The sequence below is a fragment of the Eptatretus burgeri genome, chromosome 16, assembly GCF_056783735.1.
Source record: "Eptatretus burgeri isolate ZD-2024b chromosome 16, Ebu_testis_v1, whole genome shotgun sequence".
Classification (NCBI taxonomy): domain Eukaryota; kingdom Metazoa; phylum Chordata; class Myxini; order Myxiniformes; family Myxinidae; genus Eptatretus; species Eptatretus burgeri.
Window position 1 is genome coordinate 20,087,935 of NC_140976.1, and position 17,901 is coordinate 20,105,835.

General features: G+C 42.2%; 1 protein-coding gene across 9 annotated transcripts in view; it reads left to right on the forward strand.

Annotated features, from left to right (window-relative positions):
- The first annotated feature begins 2,374 nt into the window (after positions 1 to 2,374).
- The window catches only part of LOC147010657 (centrosomal protein of 85 kDa-like), a 90,703-nt gene continuing 75,176 nt past the window's right edge, over positions 2,375 to 17,901 (forward strand). For 2 of the 9 annotated variants that reach the window (XM_085860018.1, XM_085860019.1), the window contains exon 1: positions 2,375 to 2,738. In XM_085860018.1, the coding sequence (XP_085716144.1) occupies positions 2,681 to 2,738 (58 nt within the window). In that variant the 5' untranslated portion in view covers positions 2,375 to 2,680. Of the gene's footprint in view, positions 2,765 to 9,340; positions 9,377 to 17,901 lie in introns of those variants that run through there. The other 7 variants (XM_085860014.1, XM_085860015.1, XM_085860011.1 and 4 more) reach the window with 7 other exon arrangements.

Below are 17,901 nucleotides of genomic sequence, written 5' to 3' on the forward strand. Positions count from 1 at the left end.
GCTGGATTTGGATGAACTGGACAGAAGGGTGAAAGCAAAGCAACCTACAAGTGCAACACATTTGTGGGAACTTCTGAAACAGTGTTGGGAAGAACTTTCCGAACAATGCTTGATTTCCATTTTAGAAAGAATGCCACGAGTATGTTCGGCTGTTATATCTATGTTATATATGTTATATATGTTATATTATGTTATATCCAACTGTTATATATGTTATATATGTTATATCCACCCAAGCCCACTTCCTTCAATTCTCCTGCTTTCCTTCCTGAAAGTCCCTGTAATGTCCATCTTCTCTTCGCCATGTTCCCCGTCCCATCCCCATCCCTCTCCCTTCCACAGTTCACCTAATGTGTCTGTTCCCCACTGTTTTGTCCCTTCCACTCCCGCCCCTCTTGTCTCATGCCTCCTTGCTGTGAGTTGTGTGTTAGCTCTCATACGAGCCTCGACCAAGGTATACAAAAAAAAAAAAAAAAAATCTGCAAAAGGTGGCTACTTTATTGAGTCAAAAATTTAGATTAAATTTTGTTCAACAAAACGATTCCATGATTTATTTTTTATCTGCAATTGTTTATTTGTTCTATGTTTTAATTTCAGAGTGCAATGAAACATGAAACTGCTTAAATTTCAGTAAAAATTGGAAAAAAGGTGGTGTTCTAAAACTTTTGAATGGTCGTGTATATATATACATATATATAATGTTATAGTTATATATGAGACCTTGTTAGGAAACAAGGTTATATATATATATATATATATATATATATATATATATATATATATATATATATATGTATGTATATGTATATATGTATATATATGTATATATATATATGTATATATATATATATGTATATATATATATATATATATATATATATATATATATATATATATATATATATATATATATATATATATATATATATATATATAGAAACATAACATCCACTCCTAACAGTGAGGCAAGAACAATAGCCCCGTGCCGAACCCTCTCAATGGCATCTATGTCCTTAAAGAACTGGGGTGACCAAAACTGCACACAATATTCTAGATGTGGCCCTCACTAAATTCCTGTACAATGTTAACACCACCTCTTTTGATTTATAAATGATCCCCCTCTGAACACAACCTAAAACCCAAATTGCTTTACCTGTAGCTGCCTGGCACTGTGCTGTCTGGTTACTTCCCGTATCTATTACCACCCTCAGATCCTTCTCCTGTGTAACACGCTCCAAAATTACCCCTTACATCCTGTAATCTCTATTTTCATTGTTCTTCTCCATCCCCAACACCTTACACTTGCTCAGCTTAAATTCCATGTGCCAATCATTTGCCCAATCCATACAAGTATCAATACTTTCCTGAATCTGATCACCACCTCCCCTGCTATCCACCTCACCTCCAAGCTTTGTGTCATCTGCAAATTTGGAAAACTTACTCTTTACCTCATTATCCAAACTTTATCTCATTATCCAAATTGTTTATGTAAATAATGAATAGTAATGGTCTGAGTACTGATCCTTGAGGTACCCCACAACTTCCATTCTCCCACTCACAGTCACTCTTTGCTTCCTATCACTAAGCCAGTTTGCAATCCAATTAGCTACCTGACCAGCCACTCCACAAGCCCTCTCTTCTTAAATGCCTTCTTAAAGTCTAGATATACAATGTCCACTGCCTTTCCCTCATCCACCCAATCAGACACCGCTTCATAGAACTCTAAAAGATTTGTTAAACAGGAACTACCTGTGGTAAACCCATGCTGACTACCTTTAATCAGTTTGTGAAAAAAAAAGGTTAGAAAAGATAATCAAACGAAATATTAAAACAACGTTACATAAAATAAAGTTTTTTCTAAAAAAAAATCCAACTCAGGGAATTGAAAGGTTCATTAAATCAATCAGGGTGGTGGAAGGAACGAAATTGATCAGGCTCCTCCACGACCTCTGCTGGTGTACTGGAGAGTGGATACTAGTTTATCAATATGGCGTCACTTCCGGTTTGCTGATTTACATGCGGAAACATCTGTATTATTTTCGGAAAACAATGAACGTTCCTTCCAGGGGAAACATTGATTGTGTTCCTCCACGTAAGAGACGAGGCCCCTCAGAGCCTGTGCCGGTATTACCGACAGAACTTAAGGTTGTTTGTCCGTGCTCTATCCTTTTTGAATGCTGACCAAGTAAAGAAGCAGCACGTACCATTTTTAAAGTCTTGAGGATAATTCGAGCGGGATTCAAAATGTCAGGAATATTACGATATACAGTATTTTGTTCTGACCCTCTTTGTTGTAAGCTCTATACCGTCTATCAATAAGGAAGAGGAAATAATTTAAACAACAACAAAAACATTTTTTCCGTAATGAAGAAGAAGATAGAACTCTGACGTCACGTCCGCTACGCGCCCTCTTCAAACTGTGTTCGGGTGATTGTCGGGGAAGCGTTTTGTTGCATTTTATTTTTTTATTTTTTTATTTTTTATTCAGTGACTTGTTTTATTTGCGGAGTTAGCTTTTTATATTGTCATCAGTTAAAACCGATTTCTTTCTCGACTTCTGATTGTCATGGCGATAGCGTGCTCGTTTAATCCTGAGCGTTGTCGTTGAATGTGATTTGAGTGGAACGTTCTTCACATCGATGACTGAAGGTCCACCAGGGACGCCCGAGTGGCGCTTTCCATGAGCTCGAACCAAGCGGAGAATCTGCTCGAACACGAAGGAGACTCACCAACGGCGGGTTCGCTTCCTCCTGTGATTTCCATTGTACTTACATAAGTTTATTTCATAATGTATAAGGGAGCCATTGTTTTGATAATCTTGTGGTAACCATGGGTACAGGTAGGGGGCGGTATGGGTTGTGTGTGTAATACATCGTTTGGATCTGGACAGAGTTCTGGGGCCCTCGTGTGTTGGGGTCTCTGTTCTTGTGATTGGTGGGGAAGTCTAGGTCACGTGGTCAGTGGTAGTCTGTGCGCTCAGGGGTGAGGGGGGGGATTTTACACCCTGTTCGATGGGGGGGTGGGAGATTTTACACCCGATTTGTTGGCAGTGGGGTGGGAGATGTTATCCCCGAGTCAGTCAGTCAGTTGATTGGTGGGTGGGGGCAGGGGGAGATTTTATACTCCAGTCAATTCGTCAGTCAGTCAGTTGATTGGTGGTTGGAAGGGGTGGGGGCGTGGGAAGATTTAATGCCATAGTCAGTGAGGGGGGGGGAGATTTTACGCCCTGTTCGATGGGGGTGGGTGTGGGAGATTTTACACCCCGTTTGATGGTGGGAGATTTTACGCCCCGTTCAATGGGGGAGGTGGGAGATTTTACGCCCCGTTCAATGGGGGGGGGTGAGAGATTTTAGGCCCCGTTCGATGGGGGGTGGGAGATTTTACGCCCCGTTCAATGGGGGGTGAGAGATTTTAGGCCCCGTTCGATGGTGGGGGGGTGGGAGATTTTACGCCCCGTTCAATGGGGGGGTGAGAGATTTTAGGCCCCGTTCGATGGTGGGGTGGGTGGGAGATTTTACGCCCCGTTCAATGGGGGTGGGGGAGATTTTAAGCCCCGTTCGATGGGAGGGAGGGGGTGGGAGATTTTACACTTTGTTCGATGGGGAGGGGGTGTGAGATTTTACACTTTGTTCGATGGGGGAGGGGGTGGGAGATTTTACACTTTCTTCGATGGGGGAGGGGGTGGGAGATTTTACACCCCGTTCGATGGGAGGGGGTGGGAGATGTTACACCCCGTTTGATGGTGGGAGATTTTACGCCCCGTTCAATGGGGGGGGGGTGGTGGTAGATTTTACACCCCGTTCGATGGGAGGGGGTGGGAGATGTTACACCCCGTTTGGTGGTGGGAGATTTTACGCCCCGTTCAATGGGGGGGGTGGTGGGAGATTTTACACCCCGTTCGATGGGAGGGGCGGGAGATTTTACACCCCGTTCAATGAGGTGGGGGGTGAGAGATTTTAGGCCCCGTTCGATGGTGGGGGGGTGTGGGAGATTTTACATTTTGTTCGATGGGGGAGGGGTGGGAGATTTTACACTTTGTTCAATGGGGGGGAGAGATTTTACACCCTGTTTGATGGGGGGAGATATTTTACACCTTGTTCGATGGGGGAGGGGGTGTGCGATTTTACACCTTGTTCGATGGGGGAGGGGGTGGGCGATTTTACGCCCTGTTCGATGGGGGGGGGTGGGGTGGGAGAGTTTACGCCCTGTTCGATGGGGGAGGTGGGCGATTTTACACCCTGTTCATTGGGGGGGTGAGAGATTTTACACAATGTTCGATGGGGGGGTGGGCGATTTTACGCCCTGTTCGATGGGGGAGGTGGGCGATTTTACGCCCCATTAGATGCGGGGGGTGGTGGGGTGTGGGAGATTTTATACCCGATTTGTTGGCAGTGGGGTGGAAAATGTTATGCCCGAGTCAGTCAGTCAGTCAGTTGATTGGTGGTTGGAGGGGTGGGGGCGTGGGAAGATTTAATGCCATAGTCAGTGAGGGGGAGGGAGATTTTACACCCTGTTCGATGGGGGGGGGGACATTTTACGCCCTGTTCTATCGGGGGGTGGGAGATTTTACACCCCGTTCGATTGGAGGTGGTGGCAGATTTTACACCCCATTTGATGGTGGGGGTGGGAGATTTTATGCCCCGTTCAATGGGGGGAGGGTGGTGGGAGATTTTATGCCCCGTTCGATGGGAAGGAGGGGGTGGAAGATTTTACGCCCTCTTCGATTGGGGGGGGGTGATAGATTTTACGCCCTCTTCGATGGGGGGGTGCGATTTTATGCCCTGTTCGATGGGGGGAGGTGGGTGATTTTATGCCCTATTCGATGGGGGGTGGGAGATTTTACACCACGTTTGATGTAAGGAGGGGTGGGAGATTTTACGCCAAGATTCGATGGAAGGGGGGCGGGAGATTTTACGCCCCGTTCGATGGGAGGGGTGGGGGATTTTACTCCCTGTTCGATGGGGGGGGGTGGGAGATTTTACGCCTTGTTCGATAGGGGGTTGGCGATTTTACGCCCTGTTCGATTGGGGGGGGGTGGGAGATTTTACACCCTGTTAGATGAGGGGGTGGGAGATTTTACGCCACGTTCGATGGAAGGGGTGGGGGATTTTACGCTTTGTTCGATGGGGGGTGAGAGATTTTACGCCCTGTTCAATGGGGGGGGTGGGAGATTTTTTACACGATTCGTTGGCGGTGGGGTGGGAGATGTTATGGCCAAGTCAGTCAGTCAGTCAGTCGATTGCTGGGTGGGGGGCAGGGGGAGATTTTATACCCTAGTCAATTCGTCAGTCAGTCAGTCAGTTGATTGATGGGTGGAGGGCGGGGGCGTGGGGAGATTTTATGCCATAGTCAGTGAGGGACGGGGAGAGATTTCATGCTCTAGTCAGTTGATTGATGGGTGGAGGGCGGGGGCGTGGGGAGATTTTATGCCATAGTCAGTGAGGGACGGGGAGAGATTTCATGCTCTAGTCAGTTGGGGTGGGGGGGGCGGAGACTTTACGTCCTAGTTGGTGAGGTGGTGGGGGCAAATTTTATGCCCCCATCTGTAAGATTTTATATCATAGTCAATGAAGGGATGAGGAGGACTCGTCGGTGGGGTGGGGATTTTATGCCTTGTCGAGGTGGGATTTTTTTATACCATAGTCGGTGAGGGGGGAGGGAGGATTCAAGTCGGTGGGGGGGCAGGGTGGTTTTTATGCCATAGTTGGTGAGAGTGGTCGGGGAAAATTTTATGCTCCAGTCTGTGGGGGAAGGGATTTTTTGCCCTATTCAGTGGGGGAGGGGAATTGTATGTCATAATTGATGGGTGGGGTAATTTTATGCCCTCGTCGGGGGTGGGGGGAGATTTTATGCCATAATCGGTCGGGGGAGCATTTGATGCCCTTGGTGTGGGGGGTGGGGGGGGTGTATATTTGCCAAGTTTCACGACGCTTTGTATTTTTGATGGTCCACGCTTATAATGGCTATGATGGAAAAACCAGAGTTGGTGTCCAAGCCACCCAATGCTCACCTGTTTATTCATTTATCGTTTTTAAAAGACGAGTCTAATAATTAATATTTTTTATAAAGCATTGCAGTGAAGTATAATTATAAAGCAATATATGTATTTGCATATTGTAATCAGTAACAAGAGCGCAAGTGAGCACAATATATGCCCTAACAAGAAGGTATATACAGAATTGTGCGACAACATGGAAAACAGCATCCTGGTTGCCATGGCAACCACTTTAGATGATGAACGTATGTCGCTACACACAGTCTCCACAGTCTGTACCTATGTACCAAATATGAAACGTGAAAGTTGAAAACTTTGGGAGTTAGAGTGCGGACAAGAACTGATGGAAAACAGCATCCTGGTTGCCATGGCAACCCCTTTAGATGACCAACGTATGTCACGACACATTGTCTCCACAGTCTGTACCTATGTACCAAATATAAAAAGGGAAAGTTGAAAACTTTGGGAGTGAGAGTGCGGACAGGAACGGACGGACGACCGGTATCACATAATACGCCCCGATATATATATATATATATATATATATATATATATATATATATATATATATATATATATATATATATATATATATATATATATATATATATATATATCTTCTTCTTCTTTCAGCTGCTCCCTTTAAGGGTCGCCAGAGCGGATCATCCGTATGATCCGCATAGTGATTTGGTACATGTTTTACGCCGGATGCCCTTCCTGACGCAACCCTGGTCGCCTCTTACGACACAGGGATATGGTACACCTATTTTAACCGGCGTATACACCGGCCCAGTATACTGGTACTCATTTCGCCGACCTCGGGAGGATGACAGGCTGAGTCAACCCCCTGGTGTATAAATTCAGTGGCCCAACGGGGCTTGAACTCAGGACCTTTTGGATCCCAAGCCGCTGCCCGAACCACTGCGCCAACACCAGGCTCTATATATATATATATATATATATATATATATATATATATATATATATATATATATATATATATATATATATATATATATATATATATATATATATATATATATATATATATATATATATATATATATATATATATATATATATTGGACCAAGTCCAAAATCTAATGGCATTATCCTTGGACCATACCTAACCCCCCCCCCCACCAAGTTTCGTCAAAATCCGTCGAGGAGTTTTTCCGTAATACTGTTCACAAACAAAAAAACAAACAGAAAGGGGTGAAAACAGTAACCTTCGATTTTCGATGGCGGAGGTTAAAAATAACTTGCATCAAAAAATTTAACATTTTCAAGCTGATGCTCACGGGTATCGCTCTAGCTCTCTGTTCTTCGAACAGGCGAGCTAATAAATGTTACCTTGTAGTAATTGTCAAGATAATTAATAATTAACGTCACATCCTCACTTTGATTGAACTTTGTTTGTACCAGATGGCGTGCAACTAATAGCTTTGGTTAATTGTGTGGAAAGATATTTTTTGTAATTCGACTAATAGATCATTTTTCTTGACCAGTTGTTGAAGGTCTTCACGTCAATGTGCAGCACCAACGCTTTACTACCCTTCTTGGCAAATTGATTTGAACCATTGACAAAAGCATGACCTTCCCTGTATAATTGGTAATCTTCCTTTGCGCTGTGTTATAAGCATCTCATTATGTATCATTCATAATTGAAAATGACTGCACAAACCTGGCTGGATGCTGTTTGCTGATGAAAATTACGGTGCTTATGCATTTTGAAAGCTTCATTTCCAGGAAGATTTACTACACGTCGCTGTCACCAAGGTGCAATTTCAAAGCGCTCTGGCATTTATGATTGAGTATTAAGGCGCTTTGGTGGTTATTGGGTTATGAAGTTAATGGATGAGATTTTTCACTGTCTTAATACGGAGGTTTTAAACACCGTGTGGATTTTTAAACTCTCAAAAAAATTGTACAGTTCCACCTACAGACCCAATCATTCCCACCTTGTGGGGTCAGCCAAAGAGTGTTTTTGACCAAAGTCTTTCACAAACCGGCTGGCCAGGTGTTACGTTTGACTGAAGGTGATTCAGGCAGGGATTTGTAATTTGTTCAGGGCATCGATATAATCAAAGGTCTACTCTGGATGACATTGTGGGATATTTAACTTCCACCAGCGACCAGTGCAAGCGGACATGTCCTGTGGCTTAACGTTGATCTGATGGATGGCACACACATTGATGAATCATTCTATGTGTGGAACACCAGTGACAGTTTATAGCTGGGTTTAGATTCAAAACCAGGCTCGATGGCTTGAAGGTGGGTGTACACTCCTACAGGCTACCCTTCCAGCCCTCATTCCATGGACTAATGTAGTTTTACATCGTGAATCTCATCCAATGCAAAGTAATCTTCCCCTCCCCCCCGCCCCCCCAACATCCATATTTCAATCACAAAATACATCTCATGCCACAGTCAGTGGCGTAATGGCAAGAGCGTCCACTCTCAGTCTGGGAGGTCTGTGGTTCAAACCACAGTCAAGTCATACCAAAGACTTTTATAATGGTGCTTGCTGTTTCCTTGCTTGACTCTCATTATTTATATGGATAGAGCATGGACAAACAATGCTGGGAAGGCAAGGGCAAACCACGCAGTATAACTTTTGCCAATAAACTGATTCTGCAACATCAACACTGAAAACAGTCAGCTATGGTACATCAAATCCTCCCAAAATGATTAGATTTTGGTGACTATCTGTCTCTAGATCCGGATCCAAGAATTTCTTTAAATGATTCTTCAACATTGAGAGATGGGTGAAAAACGATATACCGTACAGCACGATATATGAAAAAGTTGTGGACGGATTCGGACAAAACTTGGTGGTTGAGTTGGGTAGGTGACGAGAACAAGCCGCCAAAGGTTTTGTTTGAGTTCCAAATGCAGATCCGGCATATCATTGGGATAAAAAAATACATAAACTGTTTAGCCTGTGGAGGTGCACGTGCTCGCTCTACGAGTGCTGTTCTGTTTGGAGCCAATGGATTTGCAAAGTCTCATTAAACGAATTGGAATAATTGTACCCATTGCCTTTTTGATACGTACCTGCTGAATAATGCTTGTAGTTCATTCATGACGTTCTGTTCTCCTTTTCCATATGATGGGCAGTTTTGTTTGCCAATCTCTTTAAAAATACCTCTTCACCTGCTGCTCGTTTTTTTTTTTTTTTTTTTTTACAAGTTGTCAGGAAGGTTGCATTAACGGGTTAATCCTCTCAGATTAGGGTTTTCTTTTTAGCCAGGATTACGACCTCATCGGATTAACTCTGTTTCATGCGAGGCCCTATTGCAGCAGTCCGACTGGTGACCTTTATACGAAGGACGTGCATTCTCGTTGTGGCAAAGTCGCATGTTTGCCACATATCATATGGTATGATTTTAGTTGTTTTCCATGGTACTGGGTTGGATTGAGACCAAAAAAAAAATTCTTCTTCGACATTTCAATTGTCTGCTTTCTTGTGCTGTGATTGATTGAATGGCTGCTCAAATGGAGCTGTTAGCATTCCGCCTTGATTGCAGTTGCAGAGGGAGACACTGTGGCAGTGAAAATGTGCCGTGTGTGGGAGTCCCAGGATAATTGGAGCATTTCTTGCTGTAAAGTTGGCATCCTTTCCTTAGGACATTTGGAATTTTATATCGTTGAAAATATTGGTCACTGATTTCAGAATTCGTATGATTTGGCCTGTTTCGCTTCGCCTTCTCATCCGATGTCTATTAACGCTCAAAACCAAGGTCACACTGACTCAATCCCAGATGCTAGATACATTTATCCGTTGTCTTCTAGCGTGCTTGCAATTCGCATAAATGTTTTATTTCTTTATGTGATTTACATACAACCTCCACAATGAGCCTTAGATATATGAAAAACTTCAAGAGCACTCTTCGACATCACGATGTTGCCAGATATGCCTCCGCCAACATTATCACGTCATTATACATACTTGCACTAAGTTTGATTTCAATCCCTGAACCAAGATTCCAAATATTAAATAATTCTGGCTGTCAGACGATGTGTCCAGTCATGTTGAAATTTAAAGCATTTCTTCCTCATGACTACTAGATCATAATTGTGAAGTTTCACTTCGATTGATGCAGCAGTTCAAGAGAGAGAATCTTTTCAGATTTTCGTTCAATCCAATATGGCTACCAGAGCACGTGACCTATTAATTATTCGTGAACACCTTGGTATCCTAAATACTTGGGGAACATGTGGGTGAAGTTCCCCTCTATCTGTCAAACCGTTCTGGAGAAGAAGATATTTAAAGGTTTATTCTTCATAAAAATCACAGCTGTCAAACCATGTGACCTATGACATCATAGGTGGAGAACTTCTTGTTCCTCGTGGTTCGGTGATCATACCTGTCGAGTTCCCCTCGATATGTTCAGCCGTTTCGGAAAAGATTTTTGAAGGTTTAAGAAGATTTAAAATAATGGCTGCGATGACATCATCAATTTTTCACACCCCCCCCCCCATACAATTCAGCCAAAGATGACCCTCAAATATTTTTTTTATAATGATCGGACAAGTTGTTGGACGTACACAATTATAACGTCATAATGAAACCATCTATGACATCATCAAAAAAAATTAGACTTATTTCCCATGGGGAGTACTTCACATGTGCCAAGTTTCAATTTTTTCCATTGAGCTGTTTCAGATACAGAGGACCAAAGTTTTTCCTTTTTTCCAACATGGCTGTCACATCACATGGTCCATGATGTCATAATTATCATTTAAATATTCTACTTGAGTAGTCACACCGATGGTGAACATTTCGTGTCGATAGGATAAGCAGTTGCAGAGAAAACGAAGAAAATTATCACAGATGGAAAACCTGAAAACATAATGCCTCCGGTGTCTTCGGCGGCAGAAGTATAAAAAGAGAGTTTGAGCAAAATCGGTTTCATATAATTGACCTCAACACCAAACAAAGTGGAAATGACCATTATGTGCCACTAGCAAAAGTACCCGTAGCTTCCTTGACGGATTTAACAAAAAGACGACATGCTGTATTTCACAGACATTTTGCTCCGTTCACGCAATCGTTTGCCCGAGGTCATCTTCCATCTGCGTGGAAGTCAGCCAACTTCTTCTTCTTTAATGGCCATAATTATTCCCATGCTTTTGCACGGTTGGTCAGGGGAAGCTTGGCTCAAGTCTTTCACAAACTGGCTGGTCCATGCCTGACATATGACTAAGGTTTGTGCAGGAATTTGTAATTTTTCCAGGGTGCCAGTGATGAAGGACACCGTGGGATCTTTAACGACCATCAACTTATGCCAGTAGATGGGACGCCCAGTTTAACGATGGCACATGCCCTGCCTGTGAAACATGGGGATGACAGTTTGTAGCTGGGTCAATATTCAAACCCAGGCGAGACAGCTTGGAGCCGAGTGTGCCTATCTCAAGGCCATCTTGCCACCCATCTTGTTTGTTTGTTTGTGAACAGTATTACGGAAAAACTCCTGGACAGATTTCGACGAAACTTGGTGGGGGGGGGGGAGGATTAGGTATGGTCCAAGGATCATGCCATTAGATTTTGGACTTAGTCCAAAGTCCAATATGGCCGCTATGGCGGCCATTTTGAAAAAATATTCGAATTTTTATTTTTGCGTTTCTACATGTTTTAAGTGATTTCCAACGAAAAAAAAATTGTTAGAGAAAAAAAAAAATTTTGCAACTTTTTTTTTCAAAAAAAATTCGATTTTATTTGATAAATGTTTGAAATTTTTTTTGCATTTCTACATGTTTTAAGTGATTTCCAACCCCCAAAAAAAATTTGTTAGAGGAAAAAAAAACAAATTTTGCAACTTTTTTTTTCAAAAAAATTTCGATTTTATTTTTTGGGCATTTCTACATGCGCGTCGATCTAGTTTAGTTTATTCAATCGTGTTTCAGTAGAGTCTGATCCGTTTTGACCTAGTACAATGAATAGGATATCAGGTTCACTTAAGTGACCCAGCAGTATTGGCGGCGGAGGTTTTGCACTCTACCGAGTGCTCCCCCTCTAGTTTGTTTTGTTTTTAACTTTTAACCTCCACTTAAAACGAGTGAAATGAAACATTTTGAAAATTTTGAATTCTTCTTACTCAGACTTCAACATCACCGTAATGCATATTGTTAAGTTATTTCAACTTTCTTTGTTGGTTTTTCATCATTAAGAATGAGTGAGAATAAAGTCGGAATGATTAGTTGCATAACTTGTGTGTAGATGTGCTGTTTAACTTAATTACTCATCATTATCGGCATTTATCTGACCTTTCACTTTGAAGTTCTTTTGAAACTAATATTAACATCACCTTCGTCACCATCCTTGCTGCTTATATCTCTAGTTTGCACGAGTAAAAATCACTTCCGCTTCGCAGTGAAGCTCCGTGTTGGGTTCTTTGGTTTCAACCTCCGCTTAAAATAAGTCAAATTAAACATTTTGAAAATTTTGAATTATTCTCACTCAGATTTGAACATCACTGTAATGTATATTATTAAGTTGTTTCAACTATCCTTATGTAAGATGAGGATGATTTGTAATACTGGTAACCAATGGGGGCGCTATATGGCATAGATGTACAGAGAGAGAATTGGGGTCTTCCTCCCACCTTGAGCCCCCTCCCCCAGGTATGCTACCCCTACAGTAACCATACTTAAGGTACTCTTAAGTAACATGAAAAATTTGGTAGGATTTTTCTCAGTAGTATTTTTAGTTTTTGAAGCATATATAAATAAATACTAGCAGGGTATCTATACTGAAACACAAAAGAAACTTACCACCTTTTAAACCTTCAAATGTCAACAATAACACTGCATGTAGTAAATGTGTGAACTTATTTGTGGACAATAGTGTCCTCACTGTCAGACAAAATGGTCACGGATGGTCACTTGAACCTTCAATGGTCACTTCATAGCACAGCTGTTGAACAGCCGTTTTGACTCTCAGTGATTAGCCAAGGGGTACGGGATGATTTTAATGAGCTACACGTGATGTCTTGATATTGGCTTTAAAAAGGCCAGTGCAAAATGGGCATTTCAATCAACATGCCACGATTGTCAAGGGATTAACGGCAGTGTGCCTTGGGCATACTGCAAGGCGGATTGAGCTACCGTGAGGTGGCACGTCGTCTTGGCTGTTCACACCAGACTATATCAGCCCTGGTGGACAGAGACACCCTCCACAACTCTGCAGATGACAGACCTCGATCAGGGAAGTCAAGAGTCACCACTGCAAGGCAGGATAGGCAGATGGTCCTAAGTCAGATGGCTTCAGACATTGAGGACTGAGTGGGACAGAATCCAGCAGCGATCCATCCAAAGACTGGTAGGCACTATTCGCCGACGATGCACTGCCTGTATCCAAAACAATGGTGACCACACACGCTATTGAAATGGGACTGACATTGCACCCTGTGCTGTTCTGTACTGTAGAACAAACTTATGAGATGGTGTATCTTGGTCAAAAACTTGACATGTCATCAATAAAATGCCAATGTTTCAATTAGCAATTGTTGGTTTGTTTTATTTTGAACTGTTACAATTTTATTACATTTCAAACAAGTGGTAATTTTCTTTTGCGTTTCAGTATATCTCTATTATAATACCAAGCTTGCACACTAAAAACTCGGCTCGCTGTCGCACGATCCCTTTGAAATTGCTGTGGCACTTAGCGGACATGCCGACAATGTTTGGGAAGTCTTGGCGTTCCATAGTACCACTTGCATTTTGCACAATGCGTATTTTTGTCATTCCCCGTGTACGGTCTGTCGTCTGCTACCAGCTATGTTGTACTGCTATCCCGTGCATGTGCACGGTTATCGCTAGTATACTATATTTACTCATATATGGGCTGTTTCACAATGAGGGTACCAAGTTTGTCTCACAACCACTAAAAATTCAAACTCAATATTTTAATATTTTTATTTCTCCAAATCCAACATTGTTAATTACAATACTTAAATCCAAATTTTTGGAGCATCTGAATGAATATTTCTTATTAAAAATAATACTCCAAGGATGTTAGGAGAGTATTTTTTAAACTTTGAATAACTTTCCGGAGAGGACATTTTTGACATGGACATTCAGTGTTGAAACAAGATAAATTACATAAATGTAAATACCTTTTACTGATAATGGATATTCATGACCATGTCAACCTTACAAAACATCAAAATTTATAGCCAGCAAGTAGTTTTCTTATAACTCGTGGCAGTTTAGGTGTTTCCGGAGAGGACACATTTTTGACGGACACATGTAAGGCAATCAGTACAGGCCATGCAAATAGAAGGTTATTGGTTACACTCAAACGTTGTAGCATAATATCAGTGCAGGTATATACACACTTGGTAAAACACACAATAAACTTTTAAAAAGACCCTTTATTTTTATTAAAAAAAATTCTTCCACAATATGCATTTCTGGAGAGGACATTTTTGACGGACGAACGGTGGGACATATTTATTGAGGGTGAAATAAATATTCATAGTCTGAAATGAATAATATGTTGTGGACAAAGTATAGAAGAGGTATTAAATTGATGCAACAACAAATAAAAGTCCCAAATTCTGCTTGTATTTGTTTATACACTGTGAATGCAGTGCACCTGGAGAAAATGAGACAGCTATTTGTCAAAAAATGGCAATTTTTATGCCATTCTGCCAAAAATTGACTTTTTTGTCAAATAAAAAGTGGTCCAAGTTGTGCCATCACTAGTACTAACTACTGGCCCTTATGACAGAGATATTACAGCCTCTCATTTAGCTATTTAGCATGCAAGGGTACAAAATACCAGAAATGACCATGACTGTGAAACAGCCCATATTTACATATATACATGTATACATATATACTAGGTGAATGCACCCGGTGCTGCCCGGGTTCTTTTTGAATGAATTTAATCTTCTATACATATGTCTGACGCGAGCACAGTATCAGTTCCCTATTGGGCCATGGCAGTCATAGGCGAACGGGGTTGGTCAGGGGGAAACACACCTCCTTCCCCCCCCCCCCCGGCCGAGGGGACTTGCCACATAGCCTATAACCTTCCCGGGGCCCATCCCGACATTTTTTGTTTCAGTGGTTAGCTCCTATCTTTCACCTTTCAGGAGATTAGCACGTGCAGACAAACAAACAAACAGACAAACAAAAACTTAAAATCATATGTTAGATATACAGTATTGTATATGGCGTTGGCCCCATGTCAATCGGCTGAACTTGAAAAATTAACGTTACGAAATCAGGTGATGACGTCATAATTCGGAAACCGGAAGTCGGAAGTACAATTCTTTTACATCGGGACACTCCCGGGTACATGTTCTGTCAGCATGTGAAGTTTGGTGAGGATCAGTCCAGTACTTTTCGCGTGCATAGGTCACAGACGAACAGACACACTTTCAACTTTATATATTGTACTAGGTGAATGCACCCGGCGCTGCCCGGGTTCTTTTTGAATGAATTTAATCTTCTATACATATGTCTGACGCGAGCACAGTATCAGTTCCCTATTGGGCCATGGCACTCATGGGCTAAGGGGGTTGGTGAAGGGGAAACACACCACCTCCCCTCCCCCCCCCCCGGCCGAGGGGCCTTGCCACATAGCCTATAACCTTCCTGGGGCCCATCCCGACATTTTTTATTTCAGTCGTAAGCTCCTATCTTTCTCCTTTCAGGAGATTAGCACGTCCAGACAAACAAACAAACAGACAAACAAAAACTTAAAATCATATGTTAGATATACAGTATTGTATATGGCATTGGACCCATGTCAATCGGCTGAACTTAAAAAATTAACGTTACAAAATCAGGTGATGACGTCATTCGGAAGTCGGAAGTACAATTATTTTACATCGGGACACTCCCGGGTACATGTTCTGTCAGCATGTGAAGTTTGGTGAGTATCAGTCCAGAACTTTTCGCGTGCATAGGTCACAGACAAACAGACACACTTTCAACTATATATATATATATATATATATATATATATATATATATATATATATGTGTACAGTATCTCACAAAAGTGAGTACACCCTTTACGAAAATGAACATATTTTGTTGTAACTTTTTACTTAGATGTATTATAAACACAAGACTCAAAGAAATGATAGAGTAGACATTGTCATACATGTGCAGGCCCAAAACATTTATTCTGTGGAAACAATGTGGCATACTGGGCATATCTGTGAAAAGGGGGGCAACAAAAGTGAGTACACCCTATGTACTTTCTCACATTGAAGCGTTATTGTTTTCAGTATTTTGTATGTCCACCATTGTTTTTGAGCACAGCAGCTCTTCTACTTGGTATTGAGTTGACTAGTGTTCCACATGTCTTTGCTGGGATCCTGTTCCACTCCTCTGCAATGACTTCTCAAAGTTCCGTGATGTTGGACACCTTTCGTCCCTCAAGCTTACATTTCAGGATGCCCCACAGGTGTTCTATTGGGTTTAGATCAGGTGACATGCTTGGCCACTCCAACACATTGACCTTTGACTTCTTCAGAAAAGCAGTTGTCTGCTTGGAACGATGCTTCCGATCATTTTGGTGCTGAAATACAGCTCCTCTACCAAGTTTTCACAGGGAGGGTAACATATTCTCCTTCAGGATGTCACAGTACATTGTAGAATCCATGTTTCCCTCGATGAACTTGAGCTCTCCAGTACCGGCAGCACTCATGCATCCCCAAACCATGACACTATACTACCACGACCATGCTTGACAGTAGGGATAACGCACTTGTCTTGGTACTGTTCCCCAGGTCGCTGCAAGACACGCTGCACTCCATCAGATCCAAACAAATTGATCTTCGTTTCATCAAACCAGAGGACATGTTGCCAGTAGTCCAGGGGCTTGGATTGATGTGCTTCCGCAAACTGTTTGCGAGCTTTCTTGTGGCTCTGCTTCAGGAGAGGCTTATGCCTTGGACGACGCCCATGCAACCTGATACGATGGAGTGTGCGACGTATGATTTGCGCACTAACAGACTGGCCAGAAGCTGTAGAAATCTCTTCAGCAATCTTGGCGGCACTTTGTCGTCTGTCTTGGAGGACTAGATTCTGAACTTGGCGAACAGTACGTGCAGTCATCTTTGCTGGTCTGCCCTGGCGAGCGCAACTCATTGGAGAACCTCTGGATGACCTTGGCCATGGTGTTGAGGCTTATTTTCAAAGAAGCACTGATCTTCTTGTATCCTTGGCCATCTTTATGTTGGGCAACGATTCGATCTTTGACATCTTTCGAGAGCTCTTTACCATGAGGAGCCATGCTGCTTTCTCAATGGTGATTGGTACAGTATTTCCTATGCAATTATTTCTTCAGCAAGCAAATAGACAATTACTGCATTGAGTACACTTCTTCACTTTTAACATACCAGGGAGGTTGCAGCTCTATGGACATTGTGTGTCTTGTTTGGTGCATATTTGTACCTTTAACACTCTTTGACTAAAATATGATGAAAATGGAAGCTGTTTTACCATGCCTGACTTACTTCTTGTGCAGACAATAGCAGGGGTGTACTCACTTTTGTTGCCTCCTCTTTCAGAAATATTCGTAATATGCCACATTGTTTTTATGGAATGGCAGTTTTGTGCCTGCATACATATTGCAGAATGTCTACTCTGTCATCAGCTCTAAGGTTTTGCTTCTCGTGCAGCTACTTTAAAAGTTACACTGAATTATTTACATATTTGTGAGGGGTGTACTCACTTTTGTGAGATACTGTATATGTGTATATGTATGTATGTATATATATATATATATATATATATATATATATATATATATAGTATATTGTTGTGGATCCTCACCACTCCGGCGTGTGAGCGACCGCTTTTTGCCAATCGCGGCCGCGCGCCCACCGACTGTGACAATCCAGTCGCAGCTTTCGGATCATCGCCGAAATCCAGCTACG